Genomic DNA, 21,638 nt, shown 5'->3' with positions numbered 1-21,638 from the left:
GAGTTCCTGTATATCCAGTTCTTACTCAGTCTCGTTCGTATACTCTACTCTCCATGCTCAGGTCACCATGGCGGCGGTTTGATGACTTTGACAATCTGTAAAGTGTTGAAACTAATATTTATTCCAGGGATATGTTAGTAGCAGCAACAGCAACAGTAACAACCCCCAACCCGCTCATAACTCAACGCATCGCAGTCATTTAGTAAGTTATATACAAATGGCAAAGTGTGGCGTGTAGCTGGAGGAGATGATTCAACGTCCAGCCATTTGAGTCGGAAAGGATTTCAAGATTAGATCGGCCGTAAACTCCAAGCAGTAAAAACAAAAAGGTAGATAGATAGATGGACATCACAGGTGTATATATCGGGTCATGGCGATTACTGTCGTATTTTCAGAAGTATGTTTATACTCACTTTGTCGTGTCTGGTTTTAAAAATCATTGAACAAAGGCTCATATTTTCTCTTCAAATCTTCCGTATAGGGAGTTTGACTGCTCGGGTCCGGCGGATCGGGGTACTCTTCGAAATTTCCCGTGTCGGCCGGATGGTCCACCCGGGGGATGATGGGGCCCTTGATCCGGCGATAGTAAAGGTCGTCCCAGTTGACGCTGTTGAAGAACGCATGGGCCTTGACCCTCGCAGAACCGCCTGAGATGTGCCCTAGCCGCTCGCTCGGGTTGGTCTTGCACAGGGCTGAGACGATATCCCGAGCGGCGGGGGCCATGCTATGCGGGAACCGCACATGTCCCTCAACGATCTGCTCGTAGATCCGCATAGGGTTCTGGTCCCAGAACGGCGGCTGTCCCACTAGGAACTCGTAGATGAGGATACCGAGCGCCCACCAGTCGACCGCTAGCCCGTGGCCGCTGTTGTGGATGACTTCGGGGGCGAGATACTCAGGTGTACCGCAGAGGGTGTACGTCTCCCGGTTGCCCACCTGCTTCGCAAAACCGAAATCAACGAGTCTCAGGTGGCCGTCGGCGTCGAGAAGTATGTTTTCCGGTTTCAGATCGCGGTAGGCGACCCCGTGGACATCGTGGAGGAACTCAATCGTCATCGTAATCTCAGCGGCGTAGAATATGGACGTATATTCGTTAAATCGGCGCGCCCGGCGCAGGTAGCTGAAGATCTCGCCTCCAGGGCAGTAGTCCAGCTAAGAAGGAAAACCCAAACAAATCCCGGTCAGATAGATTTCTTGAAGCACATGCGTGACGAATAGCAAGGTCCGCGCACCAGCATGTATAAAGACTGCTCGTCGGTAAAGGACGCTATTAAAGTCGTGATGAACGGATGCCCGGCAACGGCGGCCAGCGTCTTACGTTCGTTGCGGACGTGTTCGACTTGCTTCAGTTTGATGACTAGGCGGATTGAACACACCGTGTCAGCGCCGCGGTTGGTGTTTTCCGGACAAAAGAACTCGCTTACCGTCTGCCTTGCGCAGCACTTTCAATGCAAAGACCTTATTTTTCCTCTCCTCTTCTCCTTTGAGTCGTGCCAGCCAGACCCGCGCAAAGGTACCTACGGCACTCGTCAACGAGAGATCATGGGAGTCAGCAGGGAGCTGGTAAAAAGAATCTCACCAGTCCCCAGCGTCTTGATTAGAACCAAGTCACTGAGCCGTAAGCCTTTGGCGGATACTCCTAGTTGCTTCTCCTCAGAACGCTGTGTGATCACAAAAGGATTTACAGCCCGTTGATGCGCCGGTCGCACCGTGGCGGCCAGCGTCTTCTCCTTCTCCTTCTCGTAGATACCATCCTTTGCTGGCGACATCGGGGCGCGTGGCGCAGTATTACGTGTCGACGGCTCGACAGTTTCGGTGGCCATTGCGATGGCAAGAGATCATGTCTCAACACGTCGCAAGAAACGGGGTGAACAATCTCGACACGCGGAACAATGGAGTAGGTAAAATGCAAATGCAGACCAGTCGCAGGCAACAAGAACGTCAGAGAAACGAGGAGCGGCAAGCGCGGGGAGGGGCAGGGTGGTTTTGCGGCGGGATGCCTGGAAGCTGTCGTTCTGCGATTATTCCGGGAGGGGAGCAAGTGCAAGTGCTCTGACGTTACCCGTAGCGGGGCTACAAACAATGCTTGTATTCCTGGGATCTATACCAACAAAACAAAGTCGTTTCAACTTCCAATACAAAAAAAAAGTAGATACTTGTACACAGGTTCATAAGTAATAACCTCCAATCCAGTATAGCAGGGCCGTGGCAGATCCGAGTGAGCCGAGGGGATCCTCGGGGATCCGGTCGGGGAGAGGTCAAAGGGATGATCGTGGTTTCATCCAAAAAGAGAGGTAGGACTCGAGGGTGCTCGAAGAGCACTTGTTTAACTGGAAGACTTGGAGTTCAGGAGCAGACCGACAATCAAGCTGCATGCAAGGTTAGTGGGAGGGGAATGATCGATCCATTTGGGAGGCACAATCTCTCACCCGTAGAGACCGAGAACTTCGCCAAAAATCAGAATGAGAATCAAGCCCACGTAGACGCGGGATTGTTGCATGTACGCGCGCACGCCCTGCAAATCATTGTTAGAGCCGCCCGAGCCGATCGGAGCTTGTTTCGAATCGTTGCTCACCGCATCGCCAACAATTCCGATGGTATAGCCAGCCGCTAGACCTGCGAGGCCGACCGACAACCCAGCCCCCAAATGCATGAATCCTCTAGTCAATTTGTCAACTTCGCATCTTGATATATGTTTCGGTCGGGGAGGGGGAAAGCGCGTACGTAAACAAGTCGGTGTTCTGCGTCGGTGGTGGCGACAAATCACCCGCAATAAGGACGGCTATTACCAGGCCGTAGACGGCGATGATTCCGGACATGACCACCGGGATCAAAGACTGCCCAAGGTTAGCCACCCGACCGTCGTGTGGCCTGCTAGGTAGTGTGCCCTCGTACCTTCATGATGAGATCCGACCGGAAAGTTCCCACACCCGCAATCCCGATGCCAGACTTTGCAGTCCCATAAGCTGCTCCCATCGCTGTATATATCATGAGCGTCTTGTTCCTATGGGGGGGTTTTTTTTTCCTTTTGGTTAACAGATCAGGGAAACGTACATCCAAAGATCATCTTGCCGGCTGGTTAGTCCTATCATCAGTCGAAACAGTGGACATCGTAGAGAGACTTACAGCTGCTGCAATTCCCGCCTGTAGATCAATTCCAAACCCATCAGCAAAGACACACCATCACACTGGAAGAATATGGGAGATACGCACGAAGGAGAAGAAAGGAGCGAACTTGGGGGAGAGCTCGCTTTCTGCCATTATGACCGACCCTGCTCGAACAGAGCTTCACTCAAATCTAGACGAAACGACGAGACGCAGAAAAAAAGAACAATCGTCAAGCAAACAGACACGTCCACCGACAAGCCGAAATAGATATCGCTGCTGTACCGCGACGATCAAGGAGACGACGACTGAGGACACCGAAGCTCTAAAACGGCACGCACTCGGGGTCAGCAACCAGCAATCGAAAAACACCACAGTCAAACCAAACAACCCCACGATTATCCCGGCCAGTACTCACCCGGAAATAAACAGACGAAGAGCTGCCGGTTCTGTTGTTGACAGGCAGCTGGTGAGTGAGGTACCTGGTAGGTGAGGTAGTTACCTGTAACTTGTTCAGCCGTAGGTGCACGCCTGGCCCGCCGTACTGGCCTATCTTAGTTAAGCCTCGACATGTGCCTGTCCAACCCAACCAACCTGGCCCCCTCCCCCGTGCTTTTCATCACGGAGCCTGCTGAAAGTGCCCCCTCCCCCCCCCAAACAGCCAGCAAGAAATTCCCCTCTTCTCTCCGCAACACGTCCCCCTCTGTTGTTGCTTTTTCGGAGCCTCCGTGTTTTCGACCGACAGGCTGTGTGGGTGTGCGTGTCGATTTTCTGCGGCTGGCTGAGGAGGATGCTCTGAGGGTATGACCTGCAGGAGCCCTGACTTGCGGTTGCGCTCAAGGCTCCTTGCGCCCTTTGGTCATCCACCGCCAGCACTAGGTGTGGGCGCCTCGTTCCGGCTGTGAGCCTGCGGAGGTATGATCTAGTGCCGTTCATACGGTCATACGGGAAAAATCTTCTTCTGTGACAGTTGCTCAACGGCCCGAGGGGGAGCCGTTTTCTCCTGGGATTGAGTCCCACGACGCCTGACGACGACTACGACGACGACGACGACGAGTGAATCAGATCAAGTGTACAGTGACCAGATTGATTGAACCCTCTTCATTCTTCCGCGTGACATTGGGGAGGTGTGAGAAGAAGAGATAGAGAGAGAAAGAGAGAAAGAGACAAATGGCGGATCTGGGAGGCCAAAACGGCCGGAACTACCGGCCAAACGCATACGGCCATGCCTCGTCGTTTCAACGGGATGCCGCCTTCTCTGAGATCTTCGGAGGGGCACCGCCACCGGGGCGGTCTCAGACGATGAACTCCCAAACGCCGCAATTCGGTTCAGAGCGAGCCTACACCATGTCGTCCGGAGTGCACCCACAAATGCAACGAAACCAGCACCCTCAACCACGCCAGACGCAAAACGGGTACCCACCAGGGCAGTCTAATGGATATTATCAGGCACACCCTGGATCTGCGCCCATGGCATCGCAACCGCATCCTCCCAACCCGCAACGGCCATTTGCCGGCCGTTATGCGGCATACCCTGCCCCCCAACGGCTAGATTCACGGCCGGCCCAGTATACAGACCCTACAGGACAAAACCGGGCCATGCCACCGCCGGCTTTGAACACGGATTCCTACCGGTCACGATCAATGGCAAGAATAGGAGGACCACCGGCCCACCAACAACCGCCACCAAGCAGTTTTAACCATACCTCTGCCACTGCATTCCGTCAGCAGCCCTATCACTCCTCCGTTTTGCGGACTGAGCAGGGTCGCACCATCCCGGAGCGGGGTAATGAGCGGGCCATGTCCATGACATCACATCGTACTGAACGTGAGATGCCTCATACCATGTACGGACGCCCGATCCCCAATCGGCGACCTCCATCAGGGCCAGAGCAGTACCTGGGTCCGATGAATGAGGTGGAGCCCGTCAACACTACCCCGGACCCCAGCATTCGATCCCGGCCGCCGAGTGAGGCGTCGACTTCCTCACGAACCATGTCGATGGCGTCTACCACGACCACCATTGTTCCCGACCGGACGATGAGCATGCAAAGCCAGTCGAATTGGAAGCCGAATGGGCAAGCGGCAGGCGTGGCTGGTTCATCCGTCCGTCGCAGCAGAGTCCCGTTAGTGTACCCAGCTCTACTCTCTCGGGTTGCCGATGTGTTTCGAGAGAGGATTGCTCTGGGTGAACGACAGAAAAATGGATTGTCATATCAGAACGCTTTTAGTGGTGCTGAAGCGGTGGATCTGATCGGATACATCATCAAAACGACGGATCGGAATTTGGCTCTTCTACTGGGCCGTGCATTGGATGCGCAGAAATTTTTCCACGATGTGACTTACGACCATCGGTTACGCGACGCCCCTGGCGAAATCTATCAGTTCAAAGAGACCATGGGAGAGGAAGCACCGAGCTCGGAAGTCAACGGAGTATTCACCCTGCTGACCGAATGCTATTCCCCGACCTGTACCCGGGACAATCTCTGTTATTCTATTGCTTGTCCTAGAAGACTGGAGCAGCAAGCGAGATTGAACCTGAAACCCCAGCCCGGACTTCGATCCTCGACCTCTCGGGCGAGCTTGCACGGGGATGACGACAATGATGACCAGAAGCTGTGGATCAACATGGTCCCCAAGGAGGTCTCCGACAGCCTCGATGATCGGGAAAAGAAGCGGCAGGAGATCATCTTTGAGATTATGTACACTGAGCGGGACTTCGTCAAGGACTTGGAGTACCTGCGCGATTTCTGGATTCGGCCGCTCAAAGCGTTGGCACCTGGCAGCCACTCCCCGATTCCGGAGCACCGCCGAGAGAAGTTTATCCGGACGGTGTTTGGAAACTGCTTGGAGGTTCTGAAAGTCAATGGCGCCCTCTCCGAATCGCTCAACGCTCGACAAAAAGAAAGCCATGTGGTCAAATCTATCGGTGATATTTTCCTTCACCATGTGCCACGCTTTGACCCCTTCATAAAATATGGCTCCAACCAACTGTACGGTAGATATGAGTTCGAGAAAGAAAAAGCCTCGAATCCTGCCTTTGCCAAATTTGTTGAGGAGACCGAACGGCTCAAGGAATCGCGGAAGCTGGAACTGAATGGTTACTTGACGAAACCCACCACTCGTTTAGCTCGATACCCGCTGCTCCTCGAACAGGTCGCGAAGTACACGGTCGATGGCGATCCAGACAAAGAAGATATCCCCAAGGCAATCGCGTTGATCAAGGACTTCCTTTCTAGAGTCAATACCGAGAGTGGAAAGGCAGAGAACCACTTCAACCTGGTACAGCTGAGTGCAGCTTTGAATTTCGGCCAGCTTGATTATGTCGACCTCAAGCTGACAGAGGAAAATCGACAAATGCTCACCAAGATGGCCTTTAAGAAGACGCCAACTGATAGCTCTGAAGTCACCGCCTATCTCTTTGACCATGCGGTGCTACTGGTTAAGATCAAGGTTGTTAACAAACGAGAGGAGTATAAGGTGGCCAAGAACCCCATCCCCCTTGAGCTACTAGTGATTGCTCAGATGGACGAAGTCATTCCCAGACTAGGGATCTCCAAGAGGCCCTCGTCTGGCCTGCTGCCAAACAAAAGTGCAGCGAACCCGCCTGCAAGTAAGGATGGACTGCCCATCACCTTCCGACATCTGGGTAAGGGCGGCTATGAGCAAACGTTGTACGCGTCAAACGCGAGCCAACGCAAAAAGTTCATCGAAATGGTCGAAGAGCAACAGCGCAAGCTCCGGGAGCGCAACAGCAATTTTTATAACAAGACTATTCTTTGCGAGAATTTCTTCTCGGCAGTCAATCGTGTCAATTGTCTTGTTCCAGTTGGTATGTCGACCCCTTCGTATCTGTCCTTCACTTCAAATTCTGACTTTTTTCTAGACGGCGGTAGGAAACTAGTCTACGGCACAGACAGTGGCATCTACTTGTCCGAGCGGTGGCCCAAAGATAAGAACGCGAAACCAAAACGGGTGCTGGATGCTAGCCAGGTCACCCAGATCGACACTCTGGATGAGTACCAACTGCTTCTGGTGCTTGCAAATAAGACTCTGTCTTCATACCCCATGGAGGCCTTGGAAGTAGGCGATGGCCAAAATCCACTGGCCAAGAGGCCCAAAAAGATCCAGGGCCACGCGAACTTCTTCAAGGCTGGCATCGGCTTGGGCCGTCATTTGGTGTGCTCTGTGAAGACATCGGCCTTGTCAACTACGATCAAGGTCTACGAGCCGATGGACAACTTGGCCAAGGGCAAGAAGAAGTCGGCCGTGAGCAAGATGTTCCAGAGTGGCCAGGATACCCTGAAGCCATTCAAGGTAAGCAAGCAATGATCTTTCTATATACCTTGTTCAGCCGAATGCTGACCAAGAACAGGAATATTATATCCCCGCTGAATCATCGTCAATCCACTTCCTCCGGTCAACTCTGTGCGTGGGCTGTGCTCGTGGGTTCGAAGTTGTCAGTCTCGAGACGACAGAGACCCAGTCGCTCCTGGACCAGGCGGACACGTCTCTCGACTTCGTTGCGCGCAAGGAAAACGTGAAGCCCATCCACATCGAACGGATGAATGGCGAGTTCCTGCTCAACTACAGCGACTTCTCCTTCTTTGTCAACCGCAACGGCTGGCGTGCCCGGCCGGATTGGCGGATCTCGTGGGAGGGCAACCCCAGCGCGTTTGCCTTGTCGTATCCGTATATCCTGGCCTTCGAGCCGAATTTCATCGAGATCAGACACATCGAGACCAGTGAGCTGATTCATATCATGACCGGGAAGAATATCCGCATGTTGCACTCGTCAACAAGAGAGGTAACCCCCCCCCCCCCCGCCCCTTTTAAAGAAATAATAATCATCTGGCCTCGCTAACATCCCTAGATTCTTTACGCTTACGAAGATGAATCGGGCGAGGATGTGGTTGCCAGCTTGGATTTCTGGAACAAGCCGCAGAACTAGTTTGTCAATTCCACTGCTTTTTTTTCTTCTCATTTCTCCTTTTTTTCCCGCCTTGTTTTTCTTTCTTTTTTTTTTTTTTTTTTTTTTTTTTGGAATGTCTACGATAGTTTAGAACAGACCCCGTTTTCACTCTGCTTCCATATCCTTCGGGATGGAATCTTGGTTTACTGCCTGTTTTTCTTCAGAGGTGTTTCTTCGCCCTTTGATCTTCTATCCCCTTTCCATTCTCATTTTTTTCTTGTTTCCTTCTATCTTCTCTTCTAATCTTTTTCTTGCCGATTGTTCCAACTCGATTTGATTCACTCGGACGGATTTCCTCATCAATCCTCGATCTATTCCATGTACATTGAAGCGCAAATACCATTTCTCGTTACCTTTTTACCTGTTCCTCGGTTTCCTTGTCTTTCCTTCTCTACTCATTCATATTTGTATTTGCCTGTACCTGTTATCACCGTAGGCCTGAGTATCTCTGTAAGATTCTTGTTGACTCTTTTACCAAGAAATCACTTCCATAACTCTGCTTATGTAGAAATGATCAGTACTGAGCCCGTATATACCGAGACTGTAGAAACTTTTCATGTTTGCTAAAAGTAGGTAATCAAGGCATAAGAATAGAAGACCGAAGAAGATGGGCTGATGAATCCAAGCCGACGAGAGGGAGGAAAAAAATTTGATTTGCCCTGTCAAGGGGTGAGGCGTGCTCGAATGTGCCATAGGGAATAGGTGCGATTCAAACGGTCAAAACGATTAAAAACATGCTATCTCTGACCCGGGTATAAGACCAAACACGGGCGTTGCAAATAACAGGTGGAATAAAGGAAGAATCCCGGTTAGAAAAGGAAGGGACTGAGAAAAAAAAAAGGATAGAAGACCGCTAGGAATAGATGGCCATGACCAGAGTGGCCCAGCTTCTTCTGGGCAAGAAGCAGAGGCTGGTGGAGAGAGAGAGAGCAACTGAAGACGAAACGGTTGAATTCCCCCCGATAGAATACTATGAACTGGGAACAAGAAGAATGGAAAGAAAAAAGAGAAAAAGAGGAAGTGGTCAATATTAAAAGCCCCAATTTCTACACACAGTCTCTCTACCTTGGCGCCGCAAGTTCCATTATGTTGGCACCTACGGTGATCGTACTGCGCAAACTGGGCCGGTCTCTCCTTTCGCCAAACGATGAATCTGCAGCAGGGTATTGGTACATTTAAGCTTCGCCGTTGGCCTCCTCGTCGACTCGGTGCTGGCTGGCCTCCCGGGCCATCCGGGCTTCGATTTCTCTGAGCTGGCTTTCGCGAGCCAGCAGCTCCTGGCGCTTCTCAGCAATCTCCCTCTGGACCTTGAGCTCGATTTCGCGGAGCTTCTCCTCCTCGCGTCGAAGCTGCTCTTCCTTGAGGCGGACGGATTGAGAGGCAAGATCTTCGGGGTTCATCGTCGAGTCTTGGTTCCTGTTTATTGGAGTTAGTTTAGCTCAAGTTGTCAGGCGCGGGGGCTTCAGGGAGAATGAGATGATCACGTACGCGGCAGCGCCGTCGACGCTCTTGCTGAGCTTCTCGGTACGATAGTTCTCATAGAGGAAGTCGTGAGTGATCTCCTTGAGATCTGCCAGGTGGCTGTGAAGGAGAGCACTTCGGATGGCCAGGAAGTCGGAGTGACGGGGATTCTCAACCTCGACAAGACCCCAGGGGTATTGCCTGGCTCGCACTTTGCGGCCCTCGATCTCCAGAATGTCTTCCGATCCCACGATGGCAAACGGCATCAGACCACGGAGCTCGGCATTCTCCTCGACGGTATCTTCATCGTCCTCCTCAATGTCGTATGGGAAGTTGTAGACAGGGATGCGGTAGTGCTCAATGTCCTCCATGATAAGCTTCTTCGATTCTGCGAGCTCGGCCGGGGTCAGCGAGTCGGCCTTGCCAATGACGGGGATGACGTTGACACGGGGCGACAGGCGCTTCATCAGCTCGATGTCCAGCTCACGCAGACCGTGGCCGGTCGGAGTAATGAAGTACAGCAGGACGTGGACACGGTTGTCCCGGAATCTGGGGTTACGCTTGATGCGCGATTCTTCAGCGAGGATGTCATCGTATTGACGCTCAAGGTATCCAACAATCTCTCCAAAGCTGTGTCAGCTGTTAGCGAGGGTGTTTTAGAGGCCACAAGTGTATGGCTTCCTCGTGGCCAAGGGGGTCCACCTGCCTTGCTTCGTTGTCGATCTGGTCACCGAACCCGGGGGTATCGACGATGGTTAGGGAAATGCGAGTGCCCTCCTCATCCAGCTCGAGTTCTATCGCCACGGTTCCACCCCATTAGCCATCCAAACCAGGATCACGGCCCGTATCAGAGCTCAGTGGGCGGGCCCTGACTCACCGACTGTGACGGGCTTGATCCGAACCCCTTCTTCGACGTGAGCGTTGGCGGCATCGTCAGAATCCTTGCTCTCGAGCACCTTCTTTCCGCAAAGTGTGTTGACGAAGGTTGTGCGACCTGTGTGAGGGAGCGAGCAGTGGTCAATTCGATGGTATTAATCGCTTAGAGGGGGGTGATTCAGCCCATACCAGTTCCGCTAGCGCCGCAGACCATGAGACTGAACTGAATACCCTTCTTGACATTCTTCTTGCGACGAATCTTCATCTGCAGGCCGATACTCCGTCAATGCATATCCATACGAGACTCGTGGCGAGAAGGGGCAAGAGTATTTTGTGAGGGGGGAGGCAAGGGACCCATGCTTGAAGCTGGGGAAGCCCGAGAAGAGGCCAGAAAGGGGAGGAGCCAAACATACCGCGCTGAGAGACGACATGGTGGGCGACCGGGGGAGGAAGAAGGCGGAGGAAAAAGAGGTCGAGTGCAAAAGAGAGAGTGAGAAAGAGCACACTGGCAAGAGGTGCAAAGTTGATTCGAGGCGCGAGGGTCAACAAACGAACGGCGGAGGAAAGGTGAGGAAGTGGGAGCTGGAGAAGGTCGGGTGGATGTGGTGCTCTCCTGAGACGAGACGGCAGGTCCAGTTGAGTTGGTTTTAGGGGGCAGCAGCGGATGCTCGTCTTCACTTTTCCCCTTCGGTATTGCTGGGCCCCCCTTTCTACGTGCAGATGGCCAATAAATCCTTCAATAGCGTCTGGATGCTGGCAGGTTTGCAATTCCTGCAGAATAGAGCTCTGTCTACTATACTGAGTAGCAGTATTTATGAGGTATCATCCTGGTCTCAACAGCCATGGTCGACTATAACCACTCAATGGGTCTATTGACTCCAGGCCCATTGTACTCCGTTCGCCGTTAGTACCGCCTAGGTAGTCTATTTCCTGTTGCTTCATGGATCAAAGGCACTCCGTACTAGGCTCTTGTCCGACGTGGATCGATTTGATAGCGAGCTGGAAAGCCGGACTGTGCAACAGCAACGTTATTCGTAGTGATCACTCAGGGGTTCGGCCGGGTGCCTGAACCTGGCAGTAAGGCATACATATTTACTGCCTCAGGCATGAATACCGACACCTCAGGTGTCGTCCGGTTCCGCCCAAGCTCCGAGACTTGGAAGGGAAGCAAGAAGCTCCTCATCACCTCCACTTCCACTGTCACCACTCACTACCTCTACTGAACCCAGCGGATCTCCCGGCCCGTGTCGTCCTTTACGTGCAAGATGCACAGGGAGTCGATTTTAACCTGATGCCAGCGTTGCTTCGCTTCGAAAGTCTGGGGTTTTCGTCAGCGCTCAGTGCGCTTATCTCTGTTCTCTCCAGGTAGTTATCGGAAGATAGCAATAGTTAATACTCAGCGGCCTGGGTTGTGATCCAGCCGGGGACTACCAGTGGAAGATCAGAGCTTCTTTTCAAGGGGTTTATCGCCATGAATACTCGACAAGTTATTGATGAATCGGTTGGGCCGTATTCGTTATCGGCCAACTTCAACCATGATAGCAGCTGCTTCTCTGTAGGCTTGGATACGGGGTTCTGTGGTATGCATCACCGTCTCAACCAAGCTTTACTTTTATTTATCTTCCTCTTTTTTTTTTCGTCTAACTCGAACCACTGACCATTAGTCGCTTCGATGAAGTCTTTAGTGCGGATCCATGTGAGCTCAAGGTGTCCAGAGGTATGCTCATTCTCATCTCGTCGGAGTCCGCAATGAAGGCAGGGTGTCTGACCTGTGCGGGGTGTTGGCGCATGCAGACTTCAATGCTGGGATCGGAGTGGTCGAGATGCTCGGCCAGTCGAATTACCTTGCCATAGTAGGAGGCGGGAAACAGCCCAAATTCCCTCAGAACAAGGTACGCGCACCGTTCAGCTTTTACTCGCCATCCTGTATTGACTACGAAGCTCGTCATCTGGGATGACGCAAAGCAGAAGGCAGTCATCACTCTCGAATTTCGCACGTCTGTCCTCGGAGTCCGGTTGTCCAAGTCGCGTATCGTGGTCACCCTGCTCAACAGCATCCACATATTTGCTTTCACCAATCCGCCGCAAAAACTCTCCGTGTTCGAGACCTCAGATAACCCATTGGGACTGGCATGTTTGGGGCAGAAGCTTCTAGCCTTCCCCGGCAGATCGCCGGGACAGGTCCAGCTGGTTGAGCTGGAGACCGGCAATGTTAGCATCATCCCGGCCCACAGCACGCCATTACGAGCGATGACATTGAGCCCTGATGGGGAGGTACTGGCCACTGCAAGCGAAGCGGTAGGTCTTTCTATACCCAGTCATCTGGCAAACCCCGCGGTGGTTGATATTTGATGATTTTAGGGCACCCTGGTCCGAGTATACTCGACGAGTAACTGCGCGAAGATTGCCGAGCTCCGCCGGGGCGTGGACCATGCCGTCATCTTCTCGCTCGCCATCTCGCCGTCTAATGCCTTACTGGCAGTGACGTCGGACAAGTCGACGTTGCATATCTTCGATCTCCCCCATCCCCGTGCGCTGTCCCGCCGTAGCCAGTCGCCGTCCCCGGCTTCCGACGAGGTCACAAACCAGAAATGGGGCATCCTTGGAAAGATCCCCTTGCTGCCCCGCGTTTTCTCCGACATCTACTCATTTGCCAGCGCACACTTTGAAATGGGCGACGAGACACCGCCTGGCTCCCACTATGCATCACCGCCCTTGGGGTCCTCGCTAGCAAGGTCGCCCAAGGGCGTGATCGGCTGGTTGGATGAACGCACAATCGTCGTCATCGGCTCTGGACGGGAAGGTCGCTGGGAGAAATTTGTCCTCCGCGACGGGGATGATGGACGGAGACATTGCATTAGAGAAGGCTGGAAGCGATATCTAGGCGGCGGCTGAAATGGAGCTCCAATGGAGTTTCTCTTGTCCGAAGATCTCATTAACTATAATAAATAAGCTATTTTACATGATCATCCCGGATACACTCTCGCCGAATATGTCTGAGAAGCGGTATATCGAGCTCGCTCTTCTCGAAACAGCCAAGAATGGAAACGGCTGGTGAGTCACCGGCTCCCTTTGGTGGTCACCCAGTACAGGCCGCGGACTGGGTAGTGATCTTGCTTCATCGCTTTTCTTCATGTCCATAATGCCCTGGTTCTGATTTGCCTCATTTGCGGAATTCAAAGTTGCCGCTTTTCAAGTAGCAGAGAGTCGAATACCATGTCTCGTTCTCATACTTCCTAGGAACCGTATTGTTGCCTCAATTACTTCGTAGAATACCTGCAGTGTTCCGAGTGATCAACGATCCCGGCCGCTCCGATCACGATGTCTTCGCCGTTCGGGTGTCCGCGATCGGTCCCTGTAAGATTTCTCTTTCCTTGACGAAGAAGTCTCCCGGTAGGATCTCCTTTCCCTCGAAGGCAACCTCTCCCGGCTTTGCCTTCTCCGATCGCGATCACGATCATTATCACGATGATGGTGATGCCGGCTGGCTCGCTCCCGGCTGTCGTCTCGTCTCCGGGAAGACCGTTTATCAGTATCTTTGAGCTTCTCCAGAGCACGAGCAACCTCCTCTTTCTTCTCTTGGATCAGATACTCTTTCATCGGATCCTCTTCGTCATGATCTCGCATCAGGGCTTCGAGTTCTCGCTCTTCCTTGAGCAAAGGCCGCCGGGTCGAATCGTCGTCTGTGTCACGGGTTTCGCGCCGCCTGTGATGCCTCTTTTCCCCGTCTCGATCGCGCTCTCGTGGATTCTCCGCCGCCATCTCTCCCATAACCTGTGCGATATTGTTTTCCTCCCCTTCATCGTCGCGTCTTTTGTATCTCACATGGTCCACGCGCAATATCCGTCCCAGCACTGTAGCGCCACCCAGATTATCGACTGCAAGATCCGTACTTCGCTGGTCCTCGTACTTTAGAAAGGCGAAGCCTCGACTCTTCCCTGTCTCCTTGTCGCGAACAAGATTGACGTGAACTGGTTCGCCGTACTGAGAAAAGATGGTCACAATGTCGCCTTCGGACAGGTCAAAGGGCAGGCCACCAATGTAAATGTACGCCGTATCCCGGTAGTCTGCGTGCCACGAAGCTTCTGGAGGTCTGCCATATATAAAAAAGGATAGAGTCAGCAATGAAATTCTAGTAAATTAACAAGCAACTGCGCATTGCACCGGCTAGCTAGGACGTACACTGCATTTTCAAGCTCGCGCTTGTTGAGTGCTTGTACCTGGCGAATCGAATTCATTGGTAATTTTCCCCCTTGAACTGCTGTTTCTCTTCCTCACAGTCTTTCAGCGTCTAATGACCTATCGATGTCTTGGTCCAGCGTCGTCCCAGTGACAAGTAAGAGGCGCAAGGTAGGAAAACGACAATGCTTCTGCGAACACCACGGGAAGGTCCCCACTCGCCGCCAGAAGAACGGACGGAGTCTCCTAACTGTTTACATGACGATACAGCTCCAACACCAGCTGCTTCTCGATGACCCCCAGCATAGACCAGCAGAACTAGCAGTTAGCTAGTCTCCAGGATCCATCGGACATAATATTAGCCAGTTTCTTTCTCTCTCTCTTTTTTTTCCTGCAACGACCACGCCGACCACTGGGGCCCCCTCATTGAGATTCCCCTAATTGTGCTCCGCCAAAATCAAAAAGCTGCACCCCTCGAATCCCGGCAAACACGCGTCACGACCCTCGCGACATCTGATTTACATGTTCTGATCGGGTTTGATATGAACTGCGCGCCTTTGGGTTGGTAGAAAGCGGACAGATAATGTCGGTGTCTACTCAAAATGCCAAATCAGTGGCCGGAAACAACAGTCGACCCACGAGCCGGGATGGGCCCAAGAAGAACATCTGGTCGTCAATGCTAGATAGTGTTGCGAACGGGAAACGGTTACCAGAGAAGAATCTGTTGATTTTAGGTGTGTCTTTGTTTGGCTTGTTTATCCACGCCAGCTTACTATGAAAGATGAAAGATAGCCCTCGGGTTTCTGGCTTACTATGATGTGATGGTTGGCTGACGGTGTTTTTTTTTGTTTTTTTTTCCCCCTTCAGGAGGCACATCAGACAGTCAGAGAGAGTTCTTGGATACTCTTTCTGCAGACACGTCAGACCCGAGCTTACGGAATGAGAGACGGAGGGGGAAAACGCCGCCTATTGCGAACAAGTTTGCTCTGGGGTATACCTACCAGGATGTTTTGGATGCAGACCATGAAGGTAATTCTAAAAATTGCTCCAGGTATGCTCTGCGGCTGAAGGCTCATGTTTCCAATTCTTACAGATACCCTCGCGCGCGTCTCTGCGTACCTCCTGTCCGAACCTTCGCTGTCCTTTGCTCCTCTTCTCAAACCGCTCCTTACACCTCACTCGGTCCCCGAAACACTCGTCGTCATCCTGCTAGACTGGTCGGAGCCCTGGACGTGGGCGCGGCGACTAAGAGAATGGGTCCGTCTTTTACGACATGTGTTGATCTCACTGGACGACGAGACTAAAATTGTCATGGAAGAGGTCATGACGGAATGGCGGGATCGGAAACGAGGCCTGGATGCTAGCACAGCCGGTCCAGGAGGGTTAGCAAGCTCCGGTGGCCCTGTGGCGATACCGTTAGGCCCAGGCGAATGGGACGAAGGGCTGGGGATTCCCATGTGTGTCGTTTGTCAAGGGGTACGTTGGTTCCACAAGATGACAATCCCATCTGAAGCGCATTGCTGACACGGTTGTTTTCTGTTGACAGGCCGATAAGATCGAGAAGCTTGAAAAGGATCATGGCTGGCGGGAAGAAGAATTCGATTTCATCCTCCAGTTCATGCGTACTCTCCTCTTGAAGCGTACGCATGATTTTCTCCAGAGTCGCACCGTTCTTGCATGCTAATCATTTGAATGTAGATGGCTCTTCTCTCATCTACACTACCCCTTTCCTCGCCAACTCCTTGCAAAGCTTGATCCATTCATCTCTCGGGATCCATTCGCTCCTCAAGAGACAATCACTGAAACACAACGTCATTGACCGAGATAAGATTCTGGTACCTTCCAACTGGGACTCGTGGGGGAAGATCCGCATTATTCGAGAAGGATTCGACATGGAAGGGGTATCGACAGGCTGGTCGATCGAGATCCAGGATCCTCCCGAGCCTGTCATGAATGAGTCCGCTGACAGCGCACCCAATACCGATCCTACAGCAAGAGAAGTCGATGGATCTAGTGCTGTGACAATATATGAGCAGACCATCCAAGACCCAAAGCGGGACAATTCCATCTCTAGTACCGGCGGCCGAGCAAACGGAATCAACAAGGTTGAGATCGAAACAGTCGACATGCAGGGCTTCCTCACCCAACAGCTCGAAATCCTGGAGCAGCTCAAAGCGGAAGACGAGCGGGACCGCACCGCGAAGCCAGTACCAAAACTGGAGATGTCACCTATGGACGACAATGGCCGGGTCAACGAACATATTGGGCCCGTACAGTTCAACATGGGCGGCATCCAGGTTGACGCCGATGATATGCTTCGCAAACTCAAGGTAAGCGAGAGGCCGCTATCCCACGGATTGCAACACCCCTGTAACTGCACTGCTAACCCACTGCACATACAGGAACGAGAAGCCAGTCGGACACAGCGCAAGGAGAGCTTGACGACTGCTGTCGGAGACGAGAAGGCTCACAATCAGGCGTTAGCCAACTTCTTTGCCGGTCTGGTGAAGAAACCCGGTGGAAGCCCTCGCGGCAGTCCTTCTGCCTGAATTGGCGCTCTTGTACATTCGGTCTGTATTCTAATATACCTTCTCCCTCCACCTTCTTACGTACGGTACATAACTATATTTTGGGACCTGAGACTGGGAGTGGCGGTGATCTATTTCATTTCTCCTGTTCATTTTTTTTTCTTGTTGTCTTGGGAGGGGTGTGGCGGTTGGTTTATAAACCTGTGCTCTGGCGACATTCATGGGCGTCGATATTCAATAGCACTTGCTATGATCAATATCCATTCTTTTCTTTCTCTCTCCATCTCTCTGTCTCTTCCTCTCTATTTCCCCAAGTGAGATCTGATTAGCGCAAGCAGCCCTGGAAATACCATTTTCTTTCGCAGACCGGAATGCCCTAACTATGAGCATCAATAATAGCCGTTGCGCATGTGTCGATACGAGTGTTAAGCCTCGGTATTGTTTTGTCTCCGCACTCTTCAGCCTGCAACTCCTCGACACCTCTCTTCATACACGCCACCTTGATTTCCAGATGAGATTTCCGAGGAAGAGGTTAAGTGATATAGTAATTACCGGGATAGACTTGGATGAAAATGTCTTCTGCGTCGAAATCCACACCCTTGCCATCTAGTGCGACGACGGGTTTCGTGCAGCCCACGCCTCAGGTTGCCAACGCGTTCTACGAGGACGAAGCCTACAAGAGGGTCTTTTCATGTATGCTTATTGGATGGAGTGGCATCGGTAAATTTAGCACAGGAGGAAAGCTGATGGAAATGCAGGTTATCTTCCTACCGAACTACAACACACACTGACTGGCGATCTCGCCCGGTTCGGGGCTCGAGTTTTGGAGGCCGATGTCCTTCGCCTTGTGGAGGATGCGGAGCGCCATCCGCCCTATACCAAGACATGGGACAGCTTCGGCCACCGCGGGGATTCGCTGGTCACCTCGGAAGGGTGGCGGGGGTTATCTGCCATCGGGATCCGCGAGGGGATGGTTGCGATTCCCTACGAGAAGGACTATGGGCCCTATAGCCGAGTATACCAATTCCTGAAGTACCATCTCTGGACGGGGAGCAGTGCGATCGTGACCTGCCCGTCGGCCATGACGGACGGGGCGGCTAGACTTCTGTCTCGCCAGTTGGAGCGGAACACAGCATCGCCGTCGCTCTCCGAGACGGAGAGAACTGTTTTCGAGAATGCCTTTCAAAGGCTCACCTCCCGCGACCCCCAGACGGCCTGGACGAGTGGACAATGGATGACGGAGCGACCGGGAGGAAGTGACGTGCAGCACACGGAGACCCAGGCAAAAAGAGTTGCACCTGCGTCTGGTGCCCAGGAGCATCGTTGCGACGCAGAGGGGCTTCCCCTGGGTCCCTGGTCGATCGATGGCTTCAAATGGTTTAGTTCCGCCACTGACTCGCAGATGGCGGTCCTGCTGGCGAAAACGCCCGGCGGCCATCTCTCGGCGTTTTACGCACCCATGCGTCGTCGTCGACAGGATCTGGCCTCCTCTCCGACAGTCGCTGCCACGCCAGCAACGGAGCTGAATGGCGTCCAGATCCAGCGTCTCAAGTCAAAGCTGGGTACCCGCGCCGTGCCAACCGCGGAGCTCGTCCTCTCCGACATGCGTGCATATATCCTCGGCTCGCCCGGCGCGGGAGTCAAGCAGATCAGCACCATCCTCAACATCACCCGTGTGCACAACGTGGTGTCCGCCGTGGGATTGTGGGGGCGCGGCCTCGCGGTCTCACGCGCTTTCGCTCGCGTGCGCAGGACTGGCGGGGCTCTGCTCATCGACCGCCCGCTGCATGTCCGGACCCTGGCCCACCAGCATGTCGAGTATCGTGCCATGATGCATCTCGCCTTCTTCCTGGTGACTCTCCTTGGGATCTCCGAGAATGACGGGGAAACCATGCCCATCGACCACCTCAAACTGCTTGGTCTGGGCTCTCGAGCAAGGGGACAGGAGAACGCGGGTTCGCTTCTCCCTAGACATCTACTACGGCTAATCACCCCTCTCGCCAAAGCCGTCACAGCTCGCGCCGCCATCGCCGGCCTGGCCGAATGTATGGAGTCTCTTGGAGGAGTGGGATATCTGGAGAACGAAGACCCGGAGCTAAACATCGCACGACTGTACCGCGACGCCAATGTCTTGAGTATCTGGGAGGGGACCACAAATGTGATGGCCGACGATCTGGTACGTGTGCTCAAGGGCCGTGAGGGGGTTGCCATCCTTGCCAGCCTGGGCCAATGGATCCGCGCCGTGTTGGATCAACGACCAGTAATCAAGAAGACGACCACAGGCTCGTTGGATGTAACCAGGATCCAATTCCTACATCGGACCCTAGAAAGCCTCGTGCACGATGTGGAGTCCCAGTCCGCAGACAGCCTGCGTTTGAATGGCCGAGACATCCTCTCGCAACTGGGATGGCTTGTCTGTGGGACCCTTTTGGCCGCCGATGCGATCCGCGACGATGACCAGGTCGCGTGGGAGATCTTCACCCGATGGCTAGACAGACGGGCTACCACGGCAAATAATGCCCTGAGGGGCGGATTCCACGCCGCGGATGACCGAGTCCCTTCTTCTCCGTCCTTCCCACCCGGCAGCGGTGCCAATGACGTGGCAGCCCTCGCTGTAGAGGACATCATCGAGTGGGATTGCCGGATTGTATTCGGGCATGATGCTCGGGTGAGAGCTCGAATGTGAGATGCGAGTGGAGTCTACCTAGGTAACAGGTTGTACTCTTGAAAAAAAAAAAAGATTGCAGTACGGCCTACTCTGTACTTTAATTTCTATTCCATATAGTTACTACCAGTCCCTCCATACTAGCAGTACGACTACTCCGTACGTACTGGTAGGGTATACCTTCAAGGTGGAAATACGACTCCTACCGACATCCAGTGGATCGCCCAGATACCTAGTCTGACTGGATGACAGGATGCTCTAGACCGGAAGATTCAAGACATCTTGTACAGAATACCGTTGTAGGTAGGTAGTATTGGCATTTACTGCGTACACTCTGGAGGGAATCGCAACTGGACAGATTTTTTTCGCATATCATTCGCCCTTCACGGCCCTCCAGGCCCCTCTCATCGATCACAGCGGTTCTGTGATACGAGAACGAGAGGCAAAGAATGACCCACAGGGTTTCATTTTTTTCCCGTTGCTAATCGGGCCCAGGCAGTGGGCGCTGGGCACGATGCGTACGGAGTAGCCGCAAAAGTGGGAATGAGGGCATGAGGATGTTCTCCACGAGGGTCCCCGAAAGGGTCGCACGCAGCTCGAGTAGGCAATCTAATTCATGCCCTAGCATTAGCCTGGCCATGGTCGTCGTCATATCAATCCACAGCTTTCTGTACCTTTTCCGAGGATTTTGCCGGCCATTGATTGCTTTTTGTTGACATGTTGCGATAGATCACTGTCTCCGCAAAACTCAATCTAGGCTGTGTCGATCCAGGTCCCAGTGAGTAACCTCGCTGCAGTGCCCCAGAGTTAGAATCTATCTTGACTTACTCCAGGGTATATACCCATAGGTCGGCTATTCTTCTTGTTTTTTTGGGGGGGTCTTTTTGGTCTTTTTTTCCCCTCTTCATCAAGTTGACCATCATTGTTTTTTTTTTTTTTTTTTTTGACCGTGTGAACACATAACAATGGACTCACAAGCATCGGCCCTGTTCCCCAAGCTCCCCTGTCCACCCTTCCATCATGTCCCTGGAGTGTCAAACTTCCGTGATATAGGCGGTTATCCCGTCTCTCCACCAGGCCGGGGCTCCGTTCGGCGCAGGTTCATCTACCGCTCCGCACTGCCCACGAGAATCACCCCGGCCGGATGCGAGGTACTAGTCTCCGACCTCAAGATCCGGGTCATCTATGACTTCCGTTCGCACCTGGAGATTGAAAAGGAGCCCCCGAAGCCGGTCCCCGGCGCGGTCCGATATCATATACCCGTCTTTCCCACCACAGACCTCAGTCCGGAGAAGCTGGCCCAGCGGTTAGAAGCATATATGTCTGAGCGGGGGCCCAGTGGCTTCGTATACGCATACTCGGAGATCCTCAGATCGGGCAACCCTGCCTACAGGACTGTGTTGGAGCACGTGAGGGACCGACCACAGGAACCGTTTCTGGTCCATTGCACCAGTGGAAAGGACCGCACAGGCGTCTTCGTCGCGTTGCTCCTGCGACTAGCGGGCGTCAAGGACCTGAACATGGTTGCCAACGAATACCAGCTGACGGAAATGGGGCTGGGAAGCCTGGTCGAGACGGTGACAGAGGGGCTGCTGAAAGACGGGAAGATCGGCAGTGACAGGGAGGGAGTCAAGCGGCTGCTCTCGGCCAAAGCAGAGAATCTCAAAGCATCCATGGAATGGCTCGATCAGACGTACGGCGGGGTGGAAGAATATCTCAAGACTGTCCTCAAGTTCAACGATGAAGATATCCGGAAAATAAAGGCCAATCTGATAGCGGAGGATGAAGAGGCAATTTTTAACAAATGAAGATAGGGTTGGCAAGCATATTCCTTCTTGTAGTGGTCTTCTGG

At 53.0% G+C, this 21,638-nt stretch overlaps 11 protein-coding genes across 11 annotated transcripts; 5 read left to right on the top strand and 6 right to left on the bottom strand.

Annotated features, from left to right (window-relative positions):
* Positions 1 to 162: 162 nt before the first annotated feature.
* Positions 163 to 1,993, bottom strand: ASPZODRAFT_130323 (hypothetical protein). Its single transcript, XM_022722481.1, has 4 exons — positions 1,580 to 1,993; positions 1,425 to 1,517; positions 1,233 to 1,357; positions 163 to 1,152 (listed from the first exon to the last, which is right to left on the bottom strand). The coding sequence occupies exons 1-4, from the start codon at positions 1,821 to 1,823 to the stop codon at positions 430 to 432; spliced, it is 1,185 nt and encodes a 394-aa protein (XP_022582846.1). The 5' UTR covers positions 1,824 to 1,993; the 3' UTR covers positions 163 to 429.
* A 202-nt stretch (positions 1,994 to 2,195) lies between these two features.
* On the bottom strand, positions 2,196 to 3,328 carry ASPZODRAFT_130319 (hypothetical protein). Its single transcript, XM_022722480.1, has 8 exons — positions 3,214 to 3,328; positions 3,127 to 3,144; positions 3,055 to 3,067; positions 2,896 to 2,978; positions 2,725 to 2,837; positions 2,576 to 2,660; positions 2,430 to 2,515; positions 2,196 to 2,369 (listed from the first exon to the last, which is right to left on the bottom strand). Exons 1-8 carry the CDS (start codon positions 3,259 to 3,261, stop codon positions 2,327 to 2,329), a joined length of 489 nt encoding a protein of 162 aa, XP_022582845.1. The 5' UTR covers positions 3,262 to 3,328; the 3' UTR covers positions 2,196 to 2,326.
* Positions 3,211 to 4,158, bottom strand: ASPZODRAFT_1565707 (hypothetical protein). Its single transcript, XM_022726272.1, has 3 exons — positions 3,700 to 4,158; positions 3,524 to 3,649; positions 3,211 to 3,430 (listed from the first exon to the last, which is right to left on the bottom strand). The coding sequence occupies exons 1-3, from the start codon at positions 4,039 to 4,041 to the stop codon at positions 3,338 to 3,340; spliced, it is 561 nt and encodes a 186-aa protein (XP_022582844.1). The 5' UTR covers positions 4,042 to 4,158; the 3' UTR covers positions 3,211 to 3,337.
* Positions 4,159 to 4,275: 117 nt separating this feature from the next.
* ASPZODRAFT_62972 (hypothetical protein) lies at positions 4,276 to 8,056 on the top strand (the record flags this gene model as incomplete). The annotated part of the gene is made up of 4 exons (XM_022729118.1): positions 4,276 to 6,937; positions 6,992 to 7,422; positions 7,481 to 7,912; positions 7,979 to 8,056. 4 exons carry the CDS (start codon positions 4,276 to 4,278, stop codon positions 8,054 to 8,056), a joined length of 3,603 nt encoding a protein of 1,200 aa, XP_022582843.1.
* A 39-nt stretch (positions 8,057 to 8,095) lies between these two features.
* Positions 8,096 to 8,595, bottom strand: ASPZODRAFT_130318 (hypothetical protein). The gene has a single exon (XM_022722479.1). It carries the CDS (start codon positions 8,418 to 8,420, stop codon positions 8,238 to 8,240), a length of 183 nt encoding a protein of 60 aa, XP_022582842.1. The 5' UTR covers positions 8,421 to 8,595; the 3' UTR covers positions 8,096 to 8,237.
* A 287-nt stretch (positions 8,596 to 8,882) lies between these two features.
* ASPZODRAFT_130316 (hypothetical protein) lies at positions 8,883 to 11,006 on the bottom strand. Its single transcript, XM_022722478.1, has 6 exons — positions 10,828 to 11,006; positions 10,604 to 10,679; positions 10,416 to 10,532; positions 10,245 to 10,332; positions 9,566 to 10,168; positions 8,883 to 9,493 (listed from the first exon to the last, which is right to left on the bottom strand). Exons 1-6 carry the CDS (start codon positions 10,843 to 10,845, stop codon positions 9,253 to 9,255), a joined length of 1,143 nt encoding a protein of 380 aa, XP_022582841.1. The 5' UTR covers positions 10,846 to 11,006; the 3' UTR covers positions 8,883 to 9,252.
* On the top strand, positions 10,844 to 13,309 carry ASPZODRAFT_14472 (hypothetical protein; the record flags this gene model as incomplete). The annotated part of the gene is made up of 8 exons (XM_022725037.1): positions 10,844 to 11,005; positions 11,066 to 11,174; positions 11,644 to 11,754; positions 11,815 to 11,986; positions 12,079 to 12,131; positions 12,209 to 12,306; positions 12,356 to 12,712; positions 12,776 to 13,309. The coding sequence occupies 8 exons, from the start codon at positions 10,844 to 10,846 to the stop codon at positions 13,307 to 13,309; spliced, it is 1,596 nt and encodes a 531-aa protein (XP_022582840.1).
* A 399-nt stretch (positions 13,310 to 13,708) lies between these two features.
* On the bottom strand, positions 13,709 to 14,652 carry ASPZODRAFT_61842 (hypothetical protein; the record flags this gene model as incomplete). The annotated part of the gene is made up of 2 exons (XM_022729017.1): positions 13,709 to 14,507; positions 14,597 to 14,652. The coding sequence occupies 2 exons, from the start codon at positions 14,650 to 14,652 to the stop codon at positions 13,709 to 13,711; spliced, it is 855 nt and encodes a 284-aa protein (XP_022582839.1).
* A 524-nt stretch (positions 14,653 to 15,176) lies between these two features.
* Positions 15,177 to 17,142, top strand: ASPZODRAFT_62047 (hypothetical protein; the record flags this gene model as incomplete). The annotated part of the gene is made up of 6 exons (XM_022729043.1): positions 15,177 to 15,327; positions 15,461 to 15,622; positions 15,687 to 16,069; positions 16,140 to 16,233; positions 16,292 to 16,923; positions 16,996 to 17,142. The coding sequence occupies 6 exons, from the start codon at positions 15,177 to 15,179 to the stop codon at positions 17,140 to 17,142; spliced, it is 1,569 nt and encodes a 522-aa protein (XP_022582838.1).
* A 551-nt stretch (positions 17,143 to 17,693) lies between these two features.
* On the top strand, positions 17,694 to 19,807 carry ASPZODRAFT_14469 (hypothetical protein; the record flags this gene model as incomplete). The annotated part of the gene is made up of 2 exons (XM_022725034.1): positions 17,694 to 17,814; positions 17,880 to 19,807. 2 exons carry the CDS (start codon positions 17,694 to 17,696, stop codon positions 19,805 to 19,807), a joined length of 2,049 nt encoding a protein of 682 aa, XP_022582837.1.
* A 944-nt stretch (positions 19,808 to 20,751) lies between these two features.
* ASPZODRAFT_61689 (hypothetical protein) lies at positions 20,752 to 21,594 on the top strand (the record flags this gene model as incomplete). Its single annotated transcript, XM_022729003.1, has 1 exon — positions 20,752 to 21,594. One exon carries the CDS (start codon positions 20,752 to 20,754, stop codon positions 21,592 to 21,594), a length of 843 nt encoding a protein of 280 aa, XP_022582836.1.
* Between the last annotated feature and the right edge of the window lie 44 nt (positions 21,595 to 21,638).

Source organism: Penicilliopsis zonata (assembly GCF_001890105.1).
Source record: "Penicilliopsis zonata CBS 506.65 unplaced genomic scaffold ASPZOscaffold_4, whole genome shotgun sequence".
NCBI lineage: Eukaryota > Fungi > Ascomycota > Eurotiomycetes > Eurotiales > Aspergillaceae > Penicilliopsis > Penicilliopsis zonata.
The sequence above is the reverse complement of the archived record's forward strand: the minus strand, read 5'-3'. Positions and strand labels throughout refer to the sequence as shown.

Bases quoted from the DNA above. Each gene is read 5' to 3' on its own strand.
- ASPZODRAFT_130318 (XM_022722479.1), bottom strand. From the start codon at position 8,420: ATGGTATTTGCGCTTCAATGTACATGGAATAGATCGAGGATTGATGAG.
- ASPZODRAFT_130319 (XM_022722480.1), bottom strand. From the start codon at position 3,261: ATGGCAGAAAGCGAGCTCTCCCCCAAGTTCGCTCCTTTCTTCTCCTTC. The intron at 2,838-2,895 runs GTACGAGGGCAC...AACCTTGGGCAG, and splicing joins GGTCGGATCTCATCATGAAG to TCTTTGATCCCGGTGGTCAT. The intron at 2,661-2,724 runs GTACGCGCTTTC...CAAATTGACTAG, and splicing joins CAGAACACCGACTTGTTTAC to AGGATTCATGCATTTGGGGG.
- ASPZODRAFT_130316 (XM_022722478.1), bottom strand. The intron at 10,533-10,603 runs GTATGGGCTGAA...TCCCTCACACAG, and splicing joins CTGCGGCGCTAGCGGAACTG to GTCGCACAACCTTCGTCAAC. The intron at 10,169-10,244 runs GCAGGTGGACCC...CAGCTGACACAG, and splicing joins CAGATCGACAACGAAGCAAG to CTTTGGAGAGATTGTTGGAT.
- ASPZODRAFT_1565707 (XM_022726272.1), bottom strand. From the start codon at position 4,041: ATGAACGGCACTAGATCATACCTCCGCAGGCTCACAGCCGGAACGAGG. The intron at 3,650-3,699 runs GTTGGTTGGGTT...AAGATAGGCCAG, and splicing joins AGCACGGGGGAGGGGGCCAG to TACGGCGGGCCAGGCGTGCA. The intron at 3,431-3,523 runs GTGAGTACTGGC...GTGCCGTTTTAG, and splicing joins CTTCGTCTGTTTATTTCCGG to AGCTTCGGTGTCCTCAGTCG.
- ASPZODRAFT_130323 (XM_022722481.1), bottom strand. From the start codon at position 1,823: ATGGCCACCGAAACTGTCGAGCCGTCGACACGTAATACTGCGCCACGC. The intron at 1,518-1,579 runs GTGAGATTCTTT...CGAGTGCCGTAG, and splicing joins AATCAAGACGCTGGGGACTG to GTACCTTTGCGCGGGTCTGG. The intron at 1,153-1,232 runs GTGCGCGGACCT...TTTCCTTCTTAG, and splicing joins AGCAGTCTTTATACATGCTG to CTGGACTACTGCCCTGGAGG.